Source organism: Canis aureus, chromosome 25 (genome assembly GCF_053574225.1).
Source record: "Canis aureus isolate CA01 chromosome 25, VMU_Caureus_v.1.0, whole genome shotgun sequence".
Classification (NCBI taxonomy): Eukaryota; Metazoa; Chordata; class Mammalia; order Carnivora; family Canidae; genus Canis; species Canis aureus.
Genome location: NC_135635.1, coordinates 45,607,218 through 45,634,358, shown reverse-complemented (window position 1 = coordinate 45,634,358; position 27,141 = coordinate 45,607,218). Strand labels below are relative to the sequence as shown.

At 42.4% G+C, this 27,141-nt stretch overlaps 1 protein-coding gene across 40 annotated transcripts in view; it reads right to left on the bottom strand.

Annotated features, from left to right (window-relative positions):
* CACNA1C (calcium voltage-gated channel subunit alpha1 C) overlaps window positions 1–27,141 on the bottom strand; it is a 746,135-nt gene that overhangs the window by 192,013 nt on the left and 526,981 nt on the right. For 29 of the 40 annotated variants that reach the window (XM_077871650.1, XM_077871649.1, XM_077871647.1 and 26 more), the window contains 4 exons: window positions 26,532–26,690; window positions 20,706–20,902; window positions 9,225–9,328; window positions 1,455–1,627 (listed from right to left, as the gene is read on the bottom strand). In XM_077871650.1, coding sequence (XP_077727776.1) covers window positions 1,455–1,627; window positions 9,225–9,328; window positions 20,706–20,902; window positions 26,532–26,690 — 633 coding nt within the window. Of the gene's footprint in view, window positions 1–1,454; window positions 1,628–9,224; window positions 9,329–9,644; window positions 9,749–20,705; window positions 20,903–26,531; window positions 26,691–27,141 lie in introns of all 40 variants that reach the window. The other 11 variants (XM_077871648.1, XM_077871652.1, XM_077871660.1 and 8 more) reach the window with 1 other exon arrangement.

Genomic DNA, 27,141 nt, shown 5'->3' with positions numbered 1-27,141 from the left:
GATCTGCTCTAGCAGCAAAGGATACTCCATGCTGGGAACTCCCTGGAATTTATTCACTTAGTGAGCAAGGCAGAGAAGCAGCATATTTCTCCTTGGAAGCTCTTGCTTTAGCCAGAGAACGAATAACTATATATCTCTGTGGATGACAATGAATTGCTAAGTAAGTAGTAGACATTGCACATTTTTAACAACATGGTAAGAAGCATACTCATCACCATTAATCATAAATTAGGGGCTCCACCCTGACTTAAGGTGAAGAGATGAGCCAAGATACCAATTCCTGTGACTTAGAGGTAAGCTTCTCTGTCACTCACAGGCCAACTTATTTATTCACCATACCAGTCAGTTCACAAATGAATCAACTACTCCACAGTACCATCAACAGTATAATACAAGCTGCCAGGCATTTTTCCAGAAAGACCCTCAATGGCATCATTGCTCACTGTGACAATCCATCAAAGGTGTTGTCTCCCAACTTCAAAACTACTCAGTAGAGCATTTAAGGTCTCCTTATGTTATTAATTTGTGTTGTTATGAGTCTCTTGTTATTTATGTGTTTTATTTTTGTATTTGCACCTTGATCAGTGCTATCAGAAAGGGAACAGTTGATAGATGTATTAAATCAGTCTTTGAAATGAAGAGCACAGGTTCTGTTCTCTATTCACATATTTGACTGTCTCCTTTACCTTTTACCTCCACCTGATTTTTCTCCCAGATTCCCAGTTAGAACTCAGTTACTAGTGAGTAGAAACACATAGAAACCAACTGGGGAGTTTGAACATAATGGGCATAATTAATGGCTGTTCATAAGGACAAGAAACTAGACTCACATATTTATATATGTGTGTTAGGATATATATGTATACACATTCTTACGTAATAGGGGTTTTAGGGCAGCCCGGGTGGCTCAGCGGTTTAGTGCCACCTTCAGCCCAGGGCGTGATCCTGGAGACCCAGGATGGAGTCCCATGTCAGGCTCCCTGCTTGGAGCCTGCTTCTCCCTCTGCCTATGTCTCTGCCTACCCCCCACCCCCCACCCCCGCCATCTGTGTCTCTCATGAATAAATAAATAAATAAAATCTTTTTAAAAAAATAGGGGTTTTAAAACTTTAATGGGAAGACCATAATCTGCTCCCCACCCAAAGAGTTAGAGCCTAGAGGAGGATGTATGATTAAAAAGAAAAAAAAAAAAAAAGAAAGAAAGAGTCCACCTTAGCAAAATCTCAACTGGTTTTTAGACTCTTTGGATTCTAAAAGGGATGTGAGGCTTTACAGGTCAATAGCAATTATTTCACATCTGTGACTAATTTCTATGAGCAGTAAAGATAATCAATATATTGAGTGTTGCTCCAGGAAGACAAACTGTAAGAACAAGTTAGTGGTAGAAGATCTCACTGTTCTGGCCCATTTCCTCCCTCTCCCAGAGCCCAGCCCAAGACAGGATGGCTGCTCACTGTTTCGGGGCTTCTCCTCATCCATGCCTTCATCCTCATTCTCAGGGTCGATGTCCTCTGCCTGGGTGATCCAGTCCAGGTAGCCCTTTAGGTCCTCTTCCAGCTGCTGCTTCTCTCGAAGCTTCTGGAAATCTCCCCGAGCTTTGGCCTTCTCCCTCTCTTTGGAAAACTCTCTGGGGAGTGAGAACATGGAGGAGAAGGGCCAGGTGGGCAGGAAGGAGAGATGGAAATAAGAAACAAAGGGATTAATTTCTTCACAACAGGAGACCTGCCCACCTGCTCCTGCTTTCTACAGTGTTCTCTCCTCATCCTAGCCTTTGTCTTTACTCTCACATAAACAGAAAGTCACCAAAGTGAACATTCTTGACATAGGCTACCAGAGTACAAAGGGATGGATAAAGTCCACTTCCCTTATTCTTGGATCATGGTCACAGCCTTTGCCTTTTAGTAACAACTGTTCTCCAGTGACCTGGAAACCCCTTTCAAACAGTCACTAAAAACCCTCCATGACAGTTATGGATCGTGCATTTTCATTCTGCCCAGAATTGAGTGGTTATTGGAAAACCTCATAAGTGGTTCTGGGTGATAAAGGCGTTAAGGGCCAGTGGTGTGCTGAAGTCCACTCACCCACACTGATTCCTAGGATCCCACCACGCATGGCTCTTCACTGCTCTAGCTTCACTGATGTCTCCTTGTGGCTTGAAATTAGCGTAGTGGGGATATTTACACCATGGAAATTGGCAAATGCCACAAACAAGGGCTTTTTTCCCACCAAAGAGCCAACTGGTAAATATTTACCAGTATACCACTGATTTAAGGCCAGGAGATTTAACTACCTCAACCCCCATTCTTATTACTAGAGTTTGTTTTGCCACTTTTAATATGCCTGGAAGGATTTCTAATCTAGGGAAAGTTCTTCCCCACAAGGAGATAAATGAGGACTCCAAACACAAGAAAATGTCCTGGGGGCTGCCCTTTCAGTTAAAAAAAAAAAAAATCTAATCAGGCTGGAAAAATACATAAAAGCAAGATGATATAAAAGTTAAATGATGCATTCAGTTTAAAGTAATAATGAGTAGAAATTGGAATTGGATTGGGATTTGCTGGAAGAAAGTTCTATTGAAAAATTTCTGACAGAATGGGTATTTCTTTCCTATTTTCTGATTTTGTCCTTAATTTCTCTCTGACTTCAAATTCACTTTCTGAACAGGAAGGGGCTGGGAGCAGAACATAATTATCAAGAAGGCTAGTTCTCAACTCTCAAAGCAAGTCTTTGTCTTTTCTTCCAAAACAGGTACATTAGGAGCATTTTAGTCTTTTATATTCGGTTTATGGGAAATGGGGGGAAATGTGTGCATGTGTGTATGTGTGTGACATGCACTGAGCATCTTGGTTAATTCATAGAGACATGATTCCTCCTTCTCTCCCCAGTAAAGGCCTAGTTCAGAGCAGAAGCCTGTAGAAACCACCTTGAAGGAATGTCTTGCACAAGTCATACCTAAGGAAATGCACCTTGGAAGGAAGGGCACAGCAACAAATCATAGGAGGACAAAAGCTTCTGAATCCATTCAGTCATATAGGGGTGGCTCTATCACCAAACCACTATCTAGTATTTCCATTTTGTGTGTGCTGCACATCTTTTTAGCATTCACCATTTTTATGGATAAAAAAGGTGTTAGGAATGGGAGTGGTCTAGGGAATTTTGTAATTGGCAGATGTAGCAGTTCTCAAGTTAATGAGTTTTTTCAACTGTTATCTTAATGATGCTCTGCTTTGGATGGAATTTTCTTCTTCAGTTTGATTGAATTCAATTCTAATTGGATTGAACTTGCTCTTTCTCTGGCTTCCTGCCAACTGGCAGGTACCTTCGTTTCCCTCCCAGGGAGTTTAATGCCAGGGAAAGGGGCCAGATTGACAACTCCAAATGAAGATAGAAGCTTTGCCTTGCTTTGTTCCTTCCTTCCTTTTGCTGTTGGGTATGAGCATGGATAGATCGCCTATATCTGGTCTTACCCTCTAGGCTGTGAATTTGCTCTCTGAAGACAGTCACTTTAACATCACTTCCTTCCCAGTGCAAATTAACTCCAGCAACTGCAATTCCAGGACCCTTCCCTCGGCTATCTTCCTGCCCACATACATTTGCATTCTCCATTCTTTTTCTGTGGAGGGGGCTTGGGGATTCATTTTAGCTCTTTTGGGTTATTTCACAGAGGGCTTAAATCCTAGTTATATAACAATTACCCATACTCCTTCTGGAGTCAGGACAACAGGGTTGGGATCAAACTGCAGTAGGGGCAATTGACCCCGTCCTGTGTTCCAGCCTCTGCTCCGTGGAATGAAAGCTCATCATCCATTCCCTAAGACCCTGAGGAACTACCATAGACATCTATGAGGAGAAAAGAAAATGAGGCTGTGTTGGGGGTTTGAAGGGAATAAGAAGAGGCAGGGTTGGATCTGAAGCCCTGCTAGCTCCCTTTGGCTCCTATGGAGTGAGGATATAACTCAGCTTGTGGCTGGATGGAAAGTGAGCCAAGTTTCTTTCTCCAGACTCCATGCAGTATGGGATTTGCTGGGTGGTGGTATGTGGTTCTCTTTATCTCCTCACCTGTATGCCAGCCATGTGCCTACTCTGAGGACTGAGCTAATGAAGACATGAAGCCCCAGCCTGACAGGCTGTGCTGGGCCCAGGGACAGAGCTGGCTAGACAGTCAGTCACAGCCATGGGATTTGTCATAGGCAGGAGCAGAGCTCCTGCCAGCAATGGCCAACATGAAAAATGAGGAGTAGAATCGAGAGCTGGGGGCCAGGGCTCAGTAATGTAAAACATGCAGAGGGAGCTGTAGGCGGAAGATCCAATCAATACAAAAGGCTGGGGCTCTAGGCCCTCTGATGATCAATACAGTTGATTCTCATTATTCACAGATTCTGTATTTGTGAATTTGCTTACTTGCTAAAATTTATTTGTAACTCCCAAATCAATCCTTGTGTGCCTTTGTGGTCAAACCCAGACATGTGCAGCAGGGCAAAAAACTAGAGTCATATTCCCAGCTAAGGTTAAACACGGTGACACTCTGCCTTTCTGTTTCAGTTCTCATACTGTAAACAAGCGTACTTTTTATGGTCTCTTTAGTGCCATGTTGTTCACATTTCTGTACTTTTTGTTGGTGGTTTTTCGGTTAAAAATAGCCCCCAAGCACAGTGCTGAACTGCTGAAGTGCTGTCTAGTGTTCCTAAGTGTGAGAAGGTTGTGGTGTGCCTTAGGGAAAAAAATAAATATGTTAGATAAACTCTGTTCAGGCATCATTATAGTGCTGTTGGCCATGAGCTCAATGTTAATGAATCAACAATATATACTAAATAAGATGACCTTAAACAGAAACACACATAAAATAAGGTTATGTATTGGTTGCTTGAAAAAAAGGCTTGTTGTGACTAAAGGCTCATAAGATCCCTGTTCTGTATTTCTCCTGAGAGTAGTGGTTTAGGGACACCTGGGTGGCTCAGCGGTTGAGTGTCTGCCTTTAGCTCAGGGCGTGATCCCAGGTCTCAGGATTGAGTCCCGCATCAGGTTCCCTGCGAGGAGCCTGCTTCTCCCTGTCTGTGTCTCTGCCTCTCTCTGTGTGTCTCTCATGAATAAATAAATAAAATCTTTAAAGGAAAAGAAATTTAAAAAAAGAGTAATGGTTTAGTATTCATTAATTCGTGTTCATAGTGACCTCATGGAATACAACTACACAGATAATGAATATGATTATAGATGTTGCTGTCTTTTCTGCTCCCACCTACAAAGAATGCACGTCCTGGCATTTCTTGCTTCCTTCTCGGTCTACACATTGTGTCTTAACTATAGTGCCATGGTCTGGTTATGCTTTCAGGTTGCAAAATGCTTCCCAACCAAGCCACCTGTTGTTTTAGGGAGAGAGACAAGCCATCTCCTGGTGAGAAAGAGGGCAGGATGACTATCCATCTAAGAGATTCTGAGTTCCTTGTATACTGAAGGCACATGTCTGAAGTCCTCTGTTTGCAAGAATTTAAAACAAAAAGTGACCAGATTCCAGAGTCCACAGACTTTTACCTGACTATAGCTTAAGTGCAATTTCAAGAATCTCATTGTCACTGCTTTCATTTTAGTAGGTTGGATAGAAAAGCAAATGTAATCTAATTCTTGTGTGTACTAATACCAGTCCTGTGGCTTGTGAGGATCAATAGATAATGAACATGAAACAATTTTGAGAAATCCCACGATATATATTCTTCACACTGACTCTATCTGGCCTCATAAAGAATAAGATGTTTTAGGTATGGGAATGTTCCAGATAAAGGGTTACCTAACCCTCTGGTGACTAAAATCTTGGAATATTTACGTTTTGCTTTACAGAGTGTCATCTTTCCTTCATGAAAGTATCTTTCTTTGGTGACTGAAGGACATAATTTATGAGGGGATGAGTTACTGTGTTGGACTGTATAATAATATTGTTCTTAGTTGACAGGTGTGGGGTCTCAGGCCCCTCCAGTTCCAAAATTCTCCAAGGCTGTAGTTCTACCAAGCTAGGGGTCTGCTCTCTCTCAAAGACTATTAACATTTGCAGGGCCACCAGCCCTGCTAAACAACTCTGCCCTACTGCACCCTCCTGAGTGGTGGCTCTGCAGCTTCCTCTTGGGTTTTTTTTCTGTTCCCAGTGGCTGTTTCCAACCAGCATCCCATGGATTGCTTCTGCCTTCCTCCCTGCTCCACTTGCTCCTCCTCAGTTCACTTGCTGCTCTTTACTACCCCCCCCCCCACACACACACTTCTTGACTCTAATTTTTAGGAACATGGGTTAACACCGTTAAAACGGTTTGGGAACAGTATAACATAGAGGTTAGAGAGAGAGGCCATGGATTTACATTGTTTGGGTTTAATCCTGGATCTTCCATTTTCATCTGTAAGAATTGAGGTAGTTTCCTCACCTGAAACTCAATTTTCTTCTCTATATTTGGAGATATAAATAGCACTTAGCTCATAGGGTTGTTGTGAGCATCGGAGAGTTATCCATCAAAAGCTCTATGCGCTGAGCCTGCCATGGACGCTGGTTTCTGTTAATGTTAACATTGGAACAGTGAATTTCATGGAGCTCTGAGAGCTTTTTGGTTGCTTTTAGAAGGTTGATTTAACTAGAATTCTTACTGATGAATCAGTGGGGGTTTTGTTGCATTCTTGTGGTGACTTTTATGTTATTGTCCTGATTGATCAAGATGCTGACTCAAAACTGAAATCACTGCCATCACATGGTTAGCCAGTAAGAGCCTAATTCCAGGTTTTGTTACTGTTTGGATCCAGGGCAGTGCCTGGGGCACTTTTGACTGGCTCCCTCAAACCAGGAAGGGGAGATGCTTGCCCAGAGACACTTCTCTGTCCATGCAGAGGATATGCTCTGCAGCCCAGGAAACCTTGGAGATGGTCCATCAGCAAATCCAGAGCTGTGAGGAGCAGGGAGCCCCTCTCAGGGAACTCTACTCAAGGAGCAGGTGCTGGGGAAGGTGTCCCACAGAGACCAATGTATGGACTCTAGAGCTCATAGTTCTAAAGTCTGAAAGCCTTAATGTTCCTGTTCAGAGTCTATTCATGTTTGGAGCGTTACTACATGCCAGGCTTCGGTCTAAGTATTTTTACACACACAATCTCAAAGGGACTGAGTTGGTCCAAAACATGGTCTTCAAAAGGATTTTTCTCTCACATCTGCAACTGCTGCCTTTGACTTCTCTGCCAGGAAGACAACTTTACTGGGGAGGGGGTGCCAAGAGTGACTGTGAGCAGATACTCTGCTTGAAGAGGGTCCTTTATGGGCTCATGCTAATTCTTAACTCTGGATTCCTGGAAAGATTTTCACTTGCTTAGATTTGTTCCTTATCTCTTGGGGAAGAAAGTGGAATCACATTTTTTTTTTTTAAGGTTCAGAGCTCTGGCTTATGTTACAGTTCAAGTTCATTCAATGTATACTCAATGGACAGTGATGGGAAGATGGGATCTAGGCTGTGTCTGCATTCTGGTCCTCATTCTGATACTTATAAGCACAATGACAACACACAAGTCACCTCTGGGCTCACTTTCCTCATCTTTAAAAAGAAAAGGTTGAGGATTTTATTCAATAATTCCAGTTATGACAGGCACCAAGTAAACAATAATCATTGTCATGATGGTACCATTATTGAGCACTTTACTATATGCCAAGTATTTTACACAAATGATCTCCCTCTATCATCACAAAAAGTTATGAGTTGGTATTATTATCCTCATTTTTTTTTGGATGGCTAGGTGAAGTTTAAAAAGGTAAAGTTGCCCAACATTATGCATCCAGCAAGTGCAGAGCTGAGATATCCAAATTTGTCTTGAGTGGGAGTGATGAAGTTATTTTTTTCAATGCTTTGATTTACGTATAAACACAGGGGCATTTTCTTGTGTTGGAACACAAAAATGAAAACCTTTATACTTTCCAGGCAGCTAATATCTTCATCATTTTACCCCTGATGGAAGACACTAGTTTCCTATGTGGCCTTATCTTGGCAAAAGGCATGGTGTCATCAAAGTCCCTAACAGGCCACCCACCATTGGGAAACAGTGAGGGTGGAAGAGGATTTTTTCCTTCACTAAATCCCAATGACTAAACCTGATGCTCCTGCATGGCATTAGGCTATGGCAGGAGATAGGACTAGCTGTTCCCAGTCTATGTACTTGGTAAAAATTAAATGCAATCATTCCTGTCATGTCTGACTTTCTCTCAGCATTAATGTCCCTGGAGACATAGGAAAGGCTATTCAAAGCAGCTGACCTGTCTTGAGCGAGGCAGAAGTAGATTGTCCCCCCTCCCCCTTGTAGCAAAGGCAGCAGAGTAGGTAACCCATGAGCAGGTCACTAGGAGCATTTAGGTGCTAGGCCTTGGCATGGCTGATGTGGACTCATGAAGAAGGTAGGTTGAGGAATGGCCCAGTGAGTCCACAGTGTCAAGGAGGCCATCCCCAGGGCGGCTTGATGCCCCCATTATATGCTATTTCTACCACGTTTTAACTTCATTGGAGCAAAGGCTGGAATTAGGCAAACTTTATGCTTGAAGCTAAGTAGATAAACTTAAAGGAAGGTATGTTTCATCTCCTCTATTCTCAAATAATCTATGGCTTTGAACAGCTAAGAGCCATTTCCATTCAGAAAAGGGGCATACTAGACATGGACTGAAGAGTCTTGAATTAGAATCAGAGAGAATTTTATTTAGTTTGTATTTGTTTATGTATACTTTCAATCAAACTCTTATTACCCCAGCCCATTCGACACTGAATAAAAGCTATCTGAAATCTTTACTGTTAGCCTGCCACCAACTATAATCAGGCAAGTACCTAGTGGCAAGGCTATGGCATGTGTTAAAAGCACAATCTATGAATCTTCCCTCCAATCCCTCCTGCCAAACCCTTTCAACTCAAGGGTCTTATCATGTAGCTTCTCAGGTAGAAGGAGAAGTATCCTGCCTACCTGAATAGCTGCTTGAGGGTGGGAGGGGGTTGGATGAGGTAGCAGGAGACAGGTAGGCCTAAGTATCTCCTCATGAAGCCCAAACCAATGGATTAATTAATCCTTGTACATTTGATCCTCTGTCCAGCCAGGCCAAGGACATTCACTTCAAGGCTCCTGAGGTGCCCTTTTAACCCAGGTTCATCAGAGCCAGAAAAAAGAATAAAGCCAGGAATAGCAGAAAGAGTAAATAAAATAAAATCAAGACCTTTTTCCTTGGTCCTGCTTACCCGCTAAGAACACCGAGAACCAAGTTAAGTACAAAAAATGACCCTATGATGATTAGTGTAACAAAATAGATCCAGGGCCAGTCCCTTCCTACGGCATCATTGACCTGGAAGAATGGAATGATAGTTAGTGAGGCACACTCAGCAGCCGAGCATGGCCAAGTGCCCATCACCGGCTCCTGGACACTGACCCAAACAGTGCCGGGACCCAGGGATCCTCTAGTTGCAAATCAGAGGCCAAATAGCCTGCCTGGCCAATGGGTTGGAATCTGTGGTTGAATGGGGACTTTTTTTTTTTTTTTTTTTTTCTGATTTTCCTGGCCTGTTAGGATCCCATCTCTGAGGACCCTGGTGATGGATACAGTGGGACCTGGGACCTTGCTCGGCTGCATTGTAAAGAATACATAGAAACAGTCAGCTTACCCGCTCAACACACCGAGAACCAGATTTAGAACGAAAAAGGATCCAAAGATGACCAGACTGACAAAATACACCCAGGGTAACTCATAGCCCATAGCGTCCTGCATCTGGAAAGATGAAGGCAGGTTAGGAAAGAGAGAGCAGAATGAGTTAAAGTGAGGAGGCAGGCAGGAAGGTTGTGGGTAGAACAGGAGGAGACTAGCGAGGCTGAGCCAGGATCCACTGTCACCTCTGGCACCATCAATATTCAAAACACTTCCCCACAACCCTGTCCTGGACCTTAAGGGATTTTTGCAGGCACTGAATGCAGGGCAATCTTTCCTAGCACTGTCTGTTGTTTTATTTTCTGGAACAGAAAGATTTCTACAATGTTTTTACTTGTCTAATAAGGTGGATCACCTAAAAAAATGATTTCTTCAGTGTAGGATGGTTTTAGGTCAGTGAGGTTTCTGTGGTATTAAATCTTCCACTGTCCCCCAGGGCAGCCTAACCTTAGTGTCAGGAGTGCCCCAGCTCTTCCTGACAGAGCCAGAGGCCCAGAAACTTTGAGCCTGCATGAGGAAGGAGAGCCTTTCTTAAGGGGCTTTCCTGAGCTGGGCCCAGAGTTTAGAAGCCAAACTTTGTGCTCCACAAGCATGCAGGGCCACAGCCCAGGAGGGACAGTAACTTTGGTTACTTATCCAGAGAATAGTTCCTGTCCTGCAAACACATTTCCTGTAGCCTGGAGACTGTGACCAGTACCTAAGTGGATAATGGAGGCGGCCTCTGACAGGTGGCAAACCCCTGCAGTAGCTGGGGGCAGTAGTGTGCCAGAGCTGGATCCTCTGGGCTTTGGAGAGCCACCCCGTAGCTCTTTCCAGGTCCGTGTTCAGTGACGTCACTAGGGTAGCCCAGAACTGGCCACGGCGGGCAGAGTGGGCAAATGACGTAGATCAGCCCCCACTCTGCCCTTTGCCCCTAAACAGGTGGCTAAACATTTAGCAGCGCATAGCTGGCTGGAGGGTAGGTATAAACGTGATGTGAAGTCACAGAGCAGCCTTTTTTTTTTTTTTTTTTTTTTATCAAACTGGAAGTTTGTTCTGATTTAGTTTCTCAAATCTATTTCTTTTAAAGCTTTCGGACTAAACAGGATTTAGTCTTATCTTCCTAAAATGAACCCTGACTCTGTCCTTGTGAAATTGCCTTACAGGAATCCAGTTCTTAATATACAAGCTTCCCAAATGATTGACATTAGTGGATCTCAGAGTGTGGCCCTGACCTGTTTGGAAATGCACACACTCTGCCTTCCCTGAAACTCTTTAAGTGGGTCCAACAACCCATGTTTTTACAAGCCCTACGGCGAGTCTGAGAACCACTGATTTGCACTATTCTCCATACCTCTCAACTTCAACTATAAGGACACAAGTACTGTGATTCACTACCTGTCTCTGCTTTGTTGCATGGCAGTGTTCCTTAAAGTGTGATCTGAAGACCACCAGAATCAGAATCATCTGGAAGAATTGTTAGCAACGCAGACCCCAGGGCCATTTCTCCCAAATCTGCACACCTCATAACTGTGTGATAATCACCCAGGTAGTTCTAAAGCCAGGTGCCTCAAATGAGTTACATGTGTGCTGGGATAGTACCACCCTCAGCCCTCAGGGCTTCTCAGCCTCCAAGAAACCTTACCCATGTGCCTAGGGATGCTGGACAAATACTCTCTGTGTGCTGTGAGTAAAAAAGATTGAGAAGTACTGGGAGATTTACCTTGTTGGACTGGTTTGAAGTGTTACATCCTGAAACATTCTTTTCAAATTTAATACTACTTATCAGGGGTTACTATATTTTGGTTGGAGGAATCTGCCAATGTGGCCGTGGCATAGAGTAAAAAATTATGCTAAGGGCTTGGGTATCATGGATCTCAACTGAGTCACTGAGCAAAGGAAGAACTCCCAACATATGTCCACTTAACCATGTCATAATACAATTCAATTCAACATGAATTTATTGAGCATTCCCATTCCCATATATTCTTGCTGTTTTCCACAGAGTGTTTATCCCTTTCTAACTGTGCAATTTATTTATTTATTTATTTATTTATTTATTTATTTATTTATTTATTATGTGCTTGTGTTCCATGCTTGAATGTGAGTTCCCTGAGGACAGTTAGTTTTGATCTGGTTTGTTCACTGGTGAATCCCCAGCTCCAAAAACAGTGCCTCACACATGGCTGGTGCTCAGGAAATGTTGGGTGAATGAATGAACTTGATATGTGCCATAAATAGGAAGCCCTTGCTAGCATGGGGACAGATAAATAAAAGGCAGCTACAATGTGAGGTGGTAAATGCAGTTGTAAGAATAAATATTCAGGGTTATAGAAGTGCAAGGGGAAGAGTGGCTGTATGAGGCTTGGAGAAGTAAGCAAGTGCCAGAGCAGGCAGGACTGGGTAAACCTTGCACTATGAGGCCACTGAAGGCAGGAGTGCAGGAGTGGGCAGGAAGCCCAGAGGCCATGTGAGCCTGTGACAGGATTGGGGGTTTCCCAGGAACTTGGCAGTTATTAAAAATAGAACCCACAGCTGAAAAGCCATTCTGGCTCCGGAATGGAGGCTTTGCCCAGTGGCTGAGGACTAAAATACCCAGCAAAACAGCAGTTGTTAGGAAAGGCAGGGCAGAAAGGTTTGTATGTGTCAGACTCCGCTACCATCACAAGGGACCCGGGAACCTCCTTTAACCAGAAAGTAAATGTTTGAACCAAGGCTGCAAAGGAAACCAAATTCACAGAGGGAAAACCAGTAACCATCATCAGGAAGAGAAAGTCCAATAATCACCCAGGAGGAGAAAAAGAAAACTGCACCCATACAAGAAGGGAAGGGACTGATGAAATGAGGTGAGGGACAAGAAAAGCATGACGGACAGCTAGCCAACCATAGGACACTTAATGATTGTAAGGATGGCCATGTGATCCCAGGGTCTCTATGTCACGTTTTATTATAAGGAACAATGACATAAGCCTTTCACTATTCTTAGCAGTGGTCTCATTTGAGTCCACATTTGTTCAATAGTATTTCCTGAGTGCCTACTGTGTGTAAGACATTGTGTTCAGTCAGTAAGAGTGACAGGGTTAAAAACAGCCCTGGATAGGAGAAGATATCTGTGAGGAGGCATTCATGGAAACTGGATCTAAGTCCATGAAGCCTCTAAGTGTCCTAGCTTTTCCTTTCTCAGGTTAAGTCCTGCCAGTGAAGGTCAGAGTCCTTTCCTCTTGCCTAAGTTAGGGAGGGTGAGGAGGTCAGGAAGAGCTGAGGGAAGCTGTGGACTCCCCCCTGAGAAAAGGCACACACCCATGGTGCTGTGCATACAACTCCATGGATGCATGGACCCCATGTTTCTGACCAACCCGCTGCTCTGTGCTAATCCCAGAAGAGCTTTTCCCAAGAGTGGCAATGGGGGCCTGTTCTGAGTCCGTTCTCCTGCTTCGCCCTGGATCTCAGACGTCCTTACCTTCCTCAGGACAGACAGGAACCGGTAGTTCCAGGAGGCATGCTTGCTGCAGTGCACCCTCCCAGAGCTGCCTCTGGAGCCTGGGCAGATGGTGAGTGGGTGCAAGGGCTGGCTGGCACTCAACCAACTTCCTTAGAATGAAATATCTCCTGACTGGTTCCTCATAACCCTAAATTTATGAACAGTTAACCTCATAGAAAATACAGTTCCCTGAGCCACGTATCTCTCTCAAGTCAACAAACCCATGAATCTCAGAGGTTTCCTTGGGCTCTTGTTCAGTTTGGGTGTCCTTTCATTTGTGTCACAGTTGGGTGACTTACAGCATAATTAAGAACCTCAAATGGAAGGAGCTACAAACCACCTTGCCCCTAGATAGCCCATAAAGAGTTTTGTGATAACCTTATGACCCACAGATAACTTCAGCACCTCATGATAGCCTCATGACCCAGATATTCCACTGATATTCTCATGATAACCTCATGACCCATAGATATTTTCATGACCTATCAAAATTCCATAGAGAGCCAGGGCCACATCTAGGAGACTCATGGTCTCTATCTCTCCCTTGTCCTATCCTTCTGCTTTGGTGTCTTCCTTGCTGTGGGACCGTTCTTTCAAAGGTTTAAGACATAGAATAGCAGGTGAGGGGCAGGAGGTAGGAGGACAGATGGGAGATTAACAAGCTTCCAAGGTGTTCCTAAGACCCCATCTCTTCCTCAGCAAGTAATGCTTGGCAGCCACTGATAGGTGGTTCTCTGGTCTGTCTGGGTCTGGCCTGAGAGGAAAGCGCCCCTTTTTGTTTTCTCTTTTACTTTCTCCTCTTTATTCTAGGCCACCTACTTTGGGGGCAGACTGGATAGAGAGCATACAATGCTGGGTGTCTCTGAAGTAGAGCGATGCCTGGAGTGATGAGATTGATGTCTTAAATCAGCTGGAATGGAGCTATTAAGAAGAGAGAAAATAAATAAAGACGTACTTTTAAAAAATGACCTAGATCGCTGATACCCTTATTTAGAGGTGAAAAAAGAATAGGTTTTCTCAAGCCATTAAAGCTTTATGTTTCCTAGGCCTATAACAAAGGAAGCTTTGTGACTTTTCCAAGGAAGGCATATTTAGGCATCTTGATGTCTACCACCAAGCAGCCATTGCAGCCTCTAGGCCCAAGGACTAACAGGACGACCCCAGCCTTTGCTGAAACACATAACTTACTATTCCAAGAATCCATAGACAGACCAAAGGTAATACCAAATGAAAAACACAGAAGAACCTTCTAAAAACAATAGCTAATTCTTTGAGGGCAACCTCAACCTTCAACCTTCAAATCCAACATATTTTTTTTCACAAAAAAAAGAAAAAATAGGAGGAACAATACCTCCTGGGTCCTAGTGCATCAAGGCCACTCTCAATTCTAGCTGATTTCCATGAGTTCTCAAGACATGGCACTTTTTCCTGTAAGGTTTGTGGCACAGGCACTGTATATCTAAAAAGACTAACTACTTTCAGTGAATGCCAAGAGGGCTATCACTTGACACCAAAGACAGGAGGTATAGACCCATAAAAGTCCCAGTGCTTTCTACAAAGTACAATTAGAGGACAGGGTTTGCTGCTGCCATGAATGCCAGTGCCCAGGGTGATGGTTAAAAAAATCTGTGACTACTCTTGACCTTTGTCACCTTGCCTGTGGACATAGGGTTTTCACCTGTGGGTCCATCAGTGAGCAAGCAAGTTAGACAACAAGCTTCACTTGACTCCTTCTTGTCCCTGTACTTGATTGTCATTGTACATGGAAAAACTGTGAGTGCCTCAAGGTATAAGCAAAAGCCTGCATTATGTGGCGGAAGACAGCAGAAGGCTCCTAACATAAAGGGAAGCCAACAAAATTAACTCCTCAATCTATTAAAAGAAAATCCCTGAACTCAGATGGAATTATGCACTGACATTCTAGGGGAGGCCAGGAAGGGTTTGAGTAGAGTGGCAACCCCAGGTATGAACACTTGTGTAGGAGACAGCTGGTTCACAGCCAAAGGAAGATACATTTATTTGTCCTGGGCAGCCACCAGGTGTGGGCTTGAGTTTGATGCCTGTGACTGTACCTCTAGGCAGGTGGCCTTTCAGACACCTTGGGTGAGAACACTTTAGGGAAGCTGAGCTGTTTCTTGGTTCTGTTTTAGGTTCCCTCAACAGAACCAAGAAACAGTTCTCTCTAATTTCCCAAAATGCAATAAAGCTTGCTTTCCCCATGGAGGGGGGAGCCTCAAAGCCAGTGAAATTCCCCTCTCTCTTGGAAGTGTTCTGTACCAATGCAGAGCTCTCCCTTAGTGTAGTGTTCTGTCCTAAGTCATATTTCCTTGGGTGTGTCCTCTATCTCTTCAATTAGATCTTAATTCCTTGATGGGAGGACTTCTTCTCCCCAACCCTCCATCCTAGTCCCTACTTAGTCCTACGAACATAGTAAATGCTCAATAAATGTTTGTTAAATAGAATTATTGAATAATAAGGACTCATCTAATACCAGTGAAATGAATAAAATAAAACAATAATTAAATAAATAATGGCTTTGAGAGATGATAATTCTCTTTCTTGATATACTTATAAACCACTAATTTATTTCTTTGTTTAAAACAGCATGGGCACTAAGTGGGGAGAACTCTAACAGAAGCAGATTAGAAGTTAAGGACTGCAGGGTCTAAAGTAGGACCTCCCAGTTTCTCTGCTCTGATACCTGTTAAAGAGCCCAGGATGCTGTTTCTAGGTTACTTGAGGATTTTTTCCCCAGCTCTTCACTTAGAATGACTCTTAGGTCATAAATAGAACTCAGCTCCTTTTCTGTTTCTTGATGCCTTCAGAGACTCATTTTCTATATTCTGTAGTGAAAAAAAAAGTGGCTTTTTGAAAAAAAGATGGAGTGGGGGAAAAATAGGGTAAAGCCCAAATCAACCTGCCTGAATGCAAAAGACCTTTGTCATAAATGAGAGATGTTTCAGCAGCTTCAAGAGCAGATATGAGTAGCCGTCTTGGGGTATGTATGTGTGTGTGTGTGTGTGTGTGTGTGAGAGAGAGAGAGAGAGAGAGAGTGAGTTTAGTAGGAATATCTTCCCAGCATGTCCAGACATGTAAGTGGGACAAGACAAAGTGTGGAACTGACAACTGACTTATGAAAGGTTAAAACATTAGAATTTTGTTCCCAAGGTCTCCTGCTGAGCCCAAACTATCCCAGTTGCTACAAAAGACACTACTTATGATTCTAAACATCTTTTCTTTATATGACTTCTCATTAAGTATTCTTCCTAGACTTATTTTTAAGTTCAATTTGTATTTTTAAAAAAGTAGTGAAACAACTGATCCTGGAGAAACCAATTGCAGGGGGACAGTAAGTGGTGTCAGAAAGAAGTGATCCCACTATGCTGGTGGTAGGTGGGGTAGGGTGTGATTCCAGGAAAACCTGGACCTGAGTGCTTTTACTGTGCTGCACAGTATGAAATATTCTTGGGGGCCCTGGGTCAGGAGGGCATTGGGTAAGCAGAGATCAGTAGAGTCCTCTGGATGAAGGATTATTCAGGCATCTAGATTCCTGAAGAGCTAGAAACATGTATTCTTGGGCGACGCCTATTCTAAGTGCTGCCTCCCTTTCCCACAAGTCTCACCTGCAACCTGTTCCAGGTGTTCCAAATCCTGGGCAAGCAGCCATGTTATTCTGTTTCGCAAGAGCATGGGGCTATGTCAAGTACAAATTCAGCACTGAACAGACACTCGATTGGTGTTTATGCTATCTGTGATCTGGCCAATGTGGAAGGGATAATGTTCAGGATTTCAAACTGACATGATGTGGAAGGGATAATGTTCAGGATTTCAAACTGACCCTAGTCCTTAGACAATGTCTGAGAATCCTGCAAATCATCCTGATTCAGCAGCCTTTTCTATCTTCAGGAAGGCACATGTTCAAACCATGTAAGACAAGTATTTTTAAATTATATGCAGGGAGTTAGGGGTGTTTGTTTAAAAAAATTCATAAATTCAAATGTACAAATGGAAACCAATGGTAATGCCATACAATATTGGATTCTTCCCTGTCTTGGTGCTACACTACTTCTAAAGAAGACTGAAACTTTCTTTTACTCACTTGTCCCCTTTATTTCAGAAGAGGCATGGACATTCTGAGAATAAATGAGATTGTAGCTTATGAAGACATCGCCCAAGGAAACCACACCTCAAACTGAGTTTTGGCTTAGTTTCCAAATCCTCAATGTCCCCCACCCCTTACCCTGTCACCTGTAGACTTGGTAAAAGAAATGTTTCAACAAATTGTTCACCTAGTTGGAGCCATGACCCAGTGTATGGCCAATAGCTTTAACATCTGAGGAACTCCTCAAGTATTAGTTGGCCAAGTTTGATCTTACTTTTTAGTTCACTAACTCTTCAAGATGATAACAATGGGATGAAATAATGGATGTCACAGAAAAAGAGAAATGGATCTGATATTACCCATAGTAGGAGGCAGGTGTCTGCCATTTGCTACTGTTGACCTCCTTGATCCCTTCCATCCCAAGCTATATCTAGTGATTGAACCTATTGCTTCGTTAGTGCTTTAATGGTTGATTCTCTCCCTAGGAACATCTATCCAGCTGTTTGATAGTTCAGAGTGAATCTGAATCTGGGGTTTCCATTCATTGCTATACTTGAAAATCTTGGTTGCTTCTTCCAACATCCTCTAGACTTGACCCTTGGATTTGAAGGGAAATACATTGTTCTGAGTGGTAGATCCTACTTCCCCAATTTCCATGGAAAAATATAGCTTCATAGATTGGTTCAAATCCAGTGGCATGAAAGCAGCACCATGCAGATTGAATAGGTTAGACTTCTAGGGCATATTTCATATTTCAGCTTGGGCATCAGAATCACCTGGGAAGACTTTTCAAAATGTAGATACTGGAGCCTAACTTTGGAATTTCTCCATTCAGTGGCTTTGAGGGAAGTCTGGGCATCTTTATACTTCGACATCTCCATGTTTTAAACTAAAGTACATTGGGATTTGAGAGGCTGTGGGTTTGGAGATACAGGCCCAGAGGTAAGAAGGAAGAATGCTGAAGGGGGAGGAAGAAGGAGAGAGAGAGAGAGAGAGGAAAGAAGGATGAAAGGAAGAAGTGGCCATAGAAAGGTCAAAGCGATTAGACAAATTGAAAGCAGGAGCATTGGGCTGGGAAATGCTTCCATCACGAATACCCAAGTATGAGGCTGTTTAAGCTTTAGAGGTGTGTGTGTATGTGTGGGTGTGCATGTGTGTGCGTATGCACACCCCCCCCCCCACACACACACACAATATGGCCATTTTGGGAAGGTGCTGGGAAAATCAGAGACACATGTCCCATGAGCCTGGGATTGTTCCTTCACCTCTGACACTTTTTCCGTTCCCAGCCTGAGCTCTATCACACACACCCCAGGGGAGAAAGCACAACACAGCTGCTGAAAATTGGTAGTTGCAGTTGTGTGCTTCTTCTCATTTCCCACCCTGGCTGTCATTAGGACAGTATTTCTTTGGGTCACATCTGGCTGGTGGGGTATCAATGACTTGTGGTGAGGGAGAGGGAGGGAGTGATGAAGGAAAATCACAAAAATACATCAGGGCCATCAGCAAAGTAAATTATACCTATTCCCCCAGCCCCACACATCCACCCACTCACTGCCACCCTGCCCTCAATTTGCTGCCATGGAAGGCGTTCTCATAGCAACTTAAGGCATGGGTTTGAAGCTCATGTGATGTGGCTCTGAAGCAAAGTTCCATATGATCTTATGTTCTAGGGTCTATCAGAAGCTGCCCATGTGCAGAAGATTGTTTCTGTCTTTAGCCATAGAGATCTACCCACGGTAAAAGGACCACTTGGGAATTTGATCAGCTTTGCTAAATGAAATTAATTTGCCTAAGCATAGTACATTTAATTCCCTCTTTTCCTAGAAATTATTCAAAATAAAAAAATTATTCAAAATCAGTTTTTATCGAGCATGGGTCTAAAAAATGTTTTCTCATGTTTCATTTTAATTAGAGGGAGAGGTGATTTGACTTTTGTCTTTTTTTCAAAGTATCACAACATCACAACTCCACCATGGCACAGGCTCCAGTTGTACCACCATTATTCAGTTTAGATTTAGTGTTTATCTAGACTGAGCTTTTCAGTCTGAACTGGATGTTATTTATATCTGAATATGTACCTAGGAGCTTCCCCGACATGCAAGAAATGCTCAATAAATGTTTGCTGGGTACAAAGTTCTTGGGTAAGTTTCAAGTAGTCATTTGCAGAGAAGTATGCATTTCACAGCAACACGGGGTTTTACCATGTTGACTAGAACATAAAAATTGGGAAAAGAGGGTTTTGAATCAATAGGACCTGGTGCTTATGAAAAAATTAACAGATACAGTACGATACCCTGTATCACATCTCTGTGTTGTTACAAAGCTCTTCTGATTTTAGGAAGAAGTCAACACCTCTCTTGGCTTCAGTTTCTTTCTATCTGGCAGCTCTGTTCAACGGGAAGACATTCACTTCCCTCTCCCTCTTTCTTGCTTTAGTATGTAGGCACTATTCCCTTAAGCAGGCTGTTAGACTGTTTTCGGCATGGCCAAATAAATTTGACTATTTGCAAAACTGTGGGTGAGATGGTATTTTCAAGACTGGCAACAAACATTTTTCACCCAAACGCTGGAGAACAACACTGGATTCTGGCAAGTCATTCCTCAAGCTCAAGTAGGAGATACTACAAAGAATTATATTTTCTGGAGCTTTCACAAATAATGGACTTGACTCTGCCAGATGGAGACAGCTCAAATATGGTGTGTATATTTGCCTGTCCCATAGGCAGAAATCTGGCACTTTAATAGTTTGAAGGTTGGAAAAGTAGTGTTGGCTGCTGGATAATAAAAGGGGCATCTTGAAAGTAAAAGATTTACCATTGACTGGTTGACACTTAGGAAGCGGTATTTCTAAATATGCATCACACAACCAGCAGTGTTTTGTTAGCAGTGAAAATGATGGCAATGTATTGGTCTGATGGACTATTCTAATATTATAAGGTAAGATTAACATGAGAAATAAAAATATACTAGCATGACATCATGCTATACAATTCAATAAAAATGGTTTCTTGTTAGAAGACCAGGCCTGACTTTTCTCCTTAGCCCTAAAAATTAATAACTATGCTCTCTAGCTCTCTTTTGTGGACCGATGCAAGACAAGGATAAAAACAGAAGAAACTCTACAGTAGGAAGGGGAGTTGAATAGAATCCTTGTGTCAGGTTTGGTCAACTCATTCACAGAGCATCAGCTGCATGCCAGTGTTTCTCACTATGGTAGGACAAACTGACAGATGATATTTTGCTTAGGCTGGTGGGCAGACAGAGAGACTCAATAGATGCAAGTTTCATGTTTTGTTTCTCAGGAAAGACCTGGAAGAAATCAAAGACATTTATCAACTATTCCATCAAGGTGTATATGTGACCATAAAGTCATGGGGAGAGTGGAGAAGGGAGATGTTGAAGAAAGGCTCGCAGCCTTCTGGACTCCCCACCTCTGCCCATCTCAAGCTACGTACCCAGTACAGCACATCTGTCCAGCCCTCCATGGTGATGCACTGGAATACCGTCAACATGGCGAAGGCAAAATTGTCAAAGTTGGTGATGCCATGCTTGGGCCCATCCCACCCGGGCTTGCACACAGTGCCATTCTGGCACTGCCGCCCATGGCCTGTTTCCAGAGCACAAGGGGAAGGATCATCTTCTGCTGGAACATCTTGAATGATCAGCGGAAAAGAGAAGGAAGCAGAGGGGATGGAAAGAGATAGGCAGAGAAAGAAGGAGTGAGAAGTCAGAGAGAAAAGTGATAGGATAAGGTTAATGGGCTAGGCAAAACAACCATAGCAACAATAATGTAGAACAAGTTTTCATTAGTTCCCTCATAGAGGAATTAAACAACATAAGGAACCAGATACTCATTTAGGCTATTGATTTTGAAAGTCAGTACTTTCAACTAATTATAAAACTGTATTTTAACCTTCGCAATTGATTTCAAAGATAGTAAGGCTATTGCATATTCTGTTGTAACATGTTGGCATCCTGGTCAAATGGCCAATTAAAAACTGTGATCATGCAATCACTTCAAGTGGAAAATATTCTGAAAAATGATAGGAAGTCTATCTTTTCTTTTTTTTAGTGATAAAGTATCTATGAACACTTCCATTGGAATACCAGAGTTTAGGTTGAGGGCTATATTGACTGGAAGAGTCTTTCACATAATTAGTGAACAAATCCCATTCGGTAACACTTTCTTCATTACATGTTACAAGATACAATACCAGTGATAAAAATCATTTTATAGTGAATCCTTATGTTGATAAAGGACCAAAAATAAATTCTGACTATAGAGGGGAAGTAGCAACCATAGTGGCTTTTATTACAACCCTTGAGTACAAACACTGCTGACTCTCTTTTATGTATGTCATGTGTAACCTTGTGGCACTGCTCTTTGGTCTCCAGCATTAATACCTTTAAGAAGAGAAGCATCATTTTCTGACCTCTAATCAAGACAGAGCGGCAGTGGATGACAGAGAGAATGCTCCCTAGGTACAAACAGACCTTTTTTCAGGAAACTGTATAACATATGTACTGTGGCTACAGATGGTGTTTGGGCTAATTTCACATGGTGAGAAAAGCTACCAAAAAATCAATAATTAAGATGTAGCTTGTATTTTTGGTGTGGAGGCACCTGGATGGCTCAGTCAGTTAAGCATCTGCCTTCAGTTCATTCATGTCAGGGTCCTGGGATCCAACCCCACATAAGAGCCCCGCCTCAAGACATTGAGCCTTGCACTGCATTGGGCTCCTTGCTCAGTGGGCAGTCTGTTTCTTCCTCTCCCTCTGCTCCTCACCCTGCTCATGTGCTCGCTCTCTCTCTCAAATAAATAAATAAAATCCTTAAAAATAGATTAGACTGATCTAAGAATTCCTATTATGGTAAAATACTGGGAGTCTTGACCCAGCTATGGAAGGTAATGGTTTGAAATTCATAGAAGTTTGTGAAATTAAGGACATTGTCTCTTGCTTGTAGAAGGTAACAGTAATAAACAGAACAGACTTCAGTCCTAACAAATAATTGCCTTTAACAATAGTGAAAATATGCTCTCAGATAGGGAATTTGCTTATAGTTCTTCATTTCGAAATAACAGGTCACTCAGGATCTTTTTTTGTTTCATATGCATCAAAACAATTACAAGTGCCTAGGATCTCTGTAGTGAAGATTACTGGTTGGTTGGTTGGCTCTTTCTCAGTTTGTGCCTGCAAATTTGCAACTGTTTACACAGAGGAAATGGAAGATGAATATTAATCCTAAGTAAGGGACTGATCTTACGAGAATGGAGTTGAGCAGCATGCTTGAAAATATATGCTGGAGTGTGTCTTCTTGGCTTTTTTTCTTTTTTTCTCTCTTAACAGCTTTATTGAAATATAATTTACATGTCTTACAATTCATCAGTGTAAATGTACGGCTCAATTATTTTTAGTAAATTTATATAGTTGTGCAGCCATCACCACAATCCATTTTAAAACATGTCCATCATTCTCCCAAATTCCTGTGTGCCTGTTTGCAGTCAATCCCTGCTTCTCTCCCCAGCCCCTAGCAACCTGATCTACACTCTGTCTCTATAGCTTTGCCTTTCCAGAAATTTCATAGAAATAGAATCATGCGATATGTAGCTTTTTGTGTCTGTCTTCTTCCACTCAGCATAATGTTTTTGAGGTTCATCTGTGTTGTTGCACATATCAGCATAGTATATTCTCTTTTGTTGCCAAGCAGTACATTTCACTGTACGTCTATCCATTCACCAGCTAATGGACATTTGGATTGTTTCCAGGTTTGGGCTATTGTGAACAGTGAGTGCTGCTTCCTGGCTTATTCTTGGCCTGGTGCTTCGGGTTATGTATGAGTCTTTGTGTGATGACCAAGGTGTAAAGGTCTGCGTCACTGGTCCCTGTACTGTTGGAGAGAAAGACAGCATCCACACCATTTCCTGACTTCGGGATCTGGCTCCCAACAGGACTCCACTCAGGAAACTGAACTCTAGTCAATTTTTTGTGAGTTCTGAATTTTTGAAATCTTTGGAGATTTGGACATGAGTTTAAACAATGGGAGGCTATAAAAGGGGGGAATTCACTAAAAAGTGAACCCCAAACTCAAAGAATACATAAAAAAGTGAATAACAAACACCCCAAAAATAGAGAGACTGAGAAACCAAGAACTAAACAGATCACATGTTCTGTTGGATTTCTCACTCATTCTGGTGATGGCTTTCTACTGTGATGTGTTCAGTCTCTGTGATAAAAGGAGATGGGAGAAAAAGAGAAGGTGAAAAAACAGAGGGACAACTTGCATTTCTTTTTCTTCTGCTTTGCTTTCTAGTGAATAACGATGCTATTAATCTTTGTATTGTGACTGCTCATCTGACAGCCTTCCTTGTATTCTCTATTCCTGAAACAGGCAAAAATAAGGAAAAAGTGAAGGTTGCTAAAGTGAATTCTGAATGTCCTTAAGGTAGAAAAACATATTTTGGAGTTTTACAAAAAAATATATGTTGAAAGGAAAATGGCATCAAGGGGAAGTGATCTCATTAATAAAAAAGAAAGGGATGAGGTTCAGAGAGATTATCTAAAGGCCCTATGCGCCACTGCTATTTTAAATCTATCTTGAACAACAATAAAAAAAGATTTGAGAACAATTAAGAAGCAATGATGATCTGGTAAAAATAGGTATCTATAAAAAGCACTAACGGGAACACTTGAAAAATATGAACACACATCAGCAGGTCCTTGCAACATGCACTTGAGGGTGAGGGGAAATTAGTTTGAACATGAAAATGTGTTGGTTTTCTTTTGCAGAGTCATGAAGCTGGAGAAAGAAACAAAGATGTGGACCCTACGCTTTAAAACAGAAGTGAAGAGAAACAGACAGAATCTTTCTGGAAAGTCCAAATTAAGTTTGTGGTAAAAGAATGGTGAATGGGGATCCCTGGGTGGCTCAGCAGTTTAGCACCTGCCTTCGGCCAGGGGCATGATCCTGGAGTCTCGGGATCGAGTTCCGCATTGGGCTCCCTGTATGGAGCCTGCTTCTCCGTCTGCCTGTGTCTCTGCCTCTCTCTCTCTCTGTGTCTCTCATGAATAAATAAAATCTTAAAAAAAAAAAAAAGAATGGTGAAGATTAGGAGAGATTTTAGAAATGCAGTTAATACCAACAAGAACATGAAATCCTGGGAGAGTGCCAGTTAGGGGTTCCAAGGAGAAATCAAGAAAGACAAAATCAATTACTTTTTTAGGATCCAACTTTAAGGAGCGAATACAATGAGAGTAATTTCATTTCTAGGTTTGAGCCAACCAATTCTTTGCTGGTCTCAGGGGTAATTAGTGTGCTTGGGAGAGCAATTCAGAGTGACCTGGCTCAGAGTGCCATCAAACAGATGGGACAGCCAGAAACAAAAGGTGTCGGCATATGGTGATGTATCTGTTGAGGAACTAGGAAGGCACCTTGCAAATGCCTCTGGGATCGGAGAAAAATTTCCTCTTCAGAGACCACCTCTACAGGGAACTGGAAGGGCAGCCTAGAGGCTGAATAATGGTCCACCCAGCCAGCTCCAGAGCTTTCTTTATTGAAAACATGGCTCAAAATCCAATGTGTCCTACAATCCACAAGCACATAAAATTCATAGTCTGAGAAATAATCTTAAAGTACAGAAAGAAGAATTGATCTAAATTCCATTAAAAATATGACAGGGCTCACAAGCACCTTTTATAATCTAAGTTTGCAGAAAAATATGGTAATTTAATCCAAAGTCTGAAATTAAACAAAACAACAATCATTCATTCCAAAGGTGGTACAAAACTCTCCAAAAACACATGGGGATTGGTTTCAAAGATTGCAGATATTTGGTCTTCTTCTCTATGGCTGCATGGAGTACGACCAGATTCCCATACGTTTTTTTCTTCTCATTAGTTTTAGTCACTATGTAGGTGGAAAAGGCCCTGATAACAGTACTATCATGTTCTGTTGGGAGTGATGCAGTAGGTCCTTGGATTTGTCATCAGATGGCAGATTTAGGAAAGGGAACTACATGAGCTCCTGATTGCAGAGTATTGAGTGAAAAGGCTTCTATGGCCAGCCAGGTGTCCTCAGCCCCTCTTCTCAGCAGGGAGCCTGACTCTGTACAGAGTGAAGTCATCTTCCTGGTGGAGCTGGCATGCTCTTCTCTCTGGAACACTTCTTGCAGTGTCTGTCCTCTGAAACCCTGGCTCCCCAGGCTGTTGGTCATTTTCACTATGGGAACTAACTTCCCTTCTAACTTGTGGGGTGAAGGTAAAATCCACCACTAAATAATATGATGCATCTTCTGGTATCACTCCTTGTTGTACAGATCTGTCCCTACTTATGGTTCCTAAAGCAAGAGGGGTCAAATTTAATTTAAGCAGTACAGATGGAGAGCAATGTGGTATCTTTTAAAGATTCAGACAGATGCTCCCCTTTCTTCACCAAGATGCCAAAACCAAGATGAAAGATCTTGTTGTTGGAAGAAATAATCACATAAATTTAACACTCCCCTTTCGGGGGGAAGTATTTTTTTTTCAACAAATTTTTATGCTAAACTATTTTATGTATCTAAATTTTGTTAATTTCTGTTTAAATGATTTTTTAAAGGTGCAGCTGAAATTTTAATAACCTAAGACAGTTTGTAGCATATTCCACAAACCAAAACTTTAGTCCTTTTCAGAGAAGTGCTTAATGGGTCAGCATTGCTTATTAAATATATCGATTTATAGAAAGGACCTGGAGAGAGAAGTGTCAGAAAGGCCTGCCTGTAACAAGGGGCCAGGAGAAGCAGAAAACACTGAGCACAGAGGAGGCAAGATCAGCCCCGAAGGGTGGACAGAATCCAGGGCTTTTGATGACAAGGGACACTGAAGGACCAATGAACAGAGAGACACACCGTCACTACATCGGTTCTGATTTTTAAATTAAAATACTCCAGGTTGTCTAGGTGATGTTTCTAGATTTGCACAGCTCATTTAAACTGTTTAGTAGTGCTGGATGGGAGCTTGCAATTAGCTGTTCCAACAGAGATCTATTTAGTATCTTAGTGCAGGAGGCAGCATATCAGTCTCATAACAGGGATGTATTTCATTAAAAAGAAATATTAGCTGAGAGGAAAAGAACACCAATCTCTGCCTCTCATGTACCCATGGAATGAAAAGATGAGTGCTTCAGTGGAGGACGCCTGCCCTAGCACCTCTGGTCATATGGTAGCAGTTCACCCAGCTACAAGGAAAGTAGTGATAAGACAGGGAAATTTCTTGAGAGCTGGTCACTCGGCATCTTCCCTTACCTGCTATGCCTTCCTGGTTGTAGCAGGTCTTATGCATTTTCCCCATGAAGAGCTCCAAGCCGATTATGGCATAGATGATAATGACAAACAGCACTAACAGGGCAATATGCAGCAGGGGCACCATGGCCTTGATAATGGAATTCAGAACCACCTGGAGACCTACAATGACAAAATCAGACAGTAGTCATGAGCACATCAGGTTCCATTTACTGAAACAAGTGCTATCTTGGATGCCGTAATGACATGATCTCATGTAATCTTTTTAGCACCTCTACCAGTGATATGTCATAAACCCCATTTTTTAGATGAGGAAAGTGAGGCTTAAGGTCACCCAGTCAGTGAGTGACAGAGCAGTGATTGATAACTAAGTTGGCCTGACTCCAAATCTTTCTTGGAGGCACATGCAAATGGAAGGACTAGCAGATTCTGTGCTTCTAAGGGGAAGAACATATTGTTTTATCCAGAATGGTCCAATTTTTAATATCCTGTCTTAGAGACAGCCTAGCATCTTTTTGTTCTAAACCAGTGTCTCACTACAATAGAGTTAACTTGGACTAGAGACAGCCCTGCAAGGACTCACATATTACTCAAGGTGGGATTACTAGAGCCT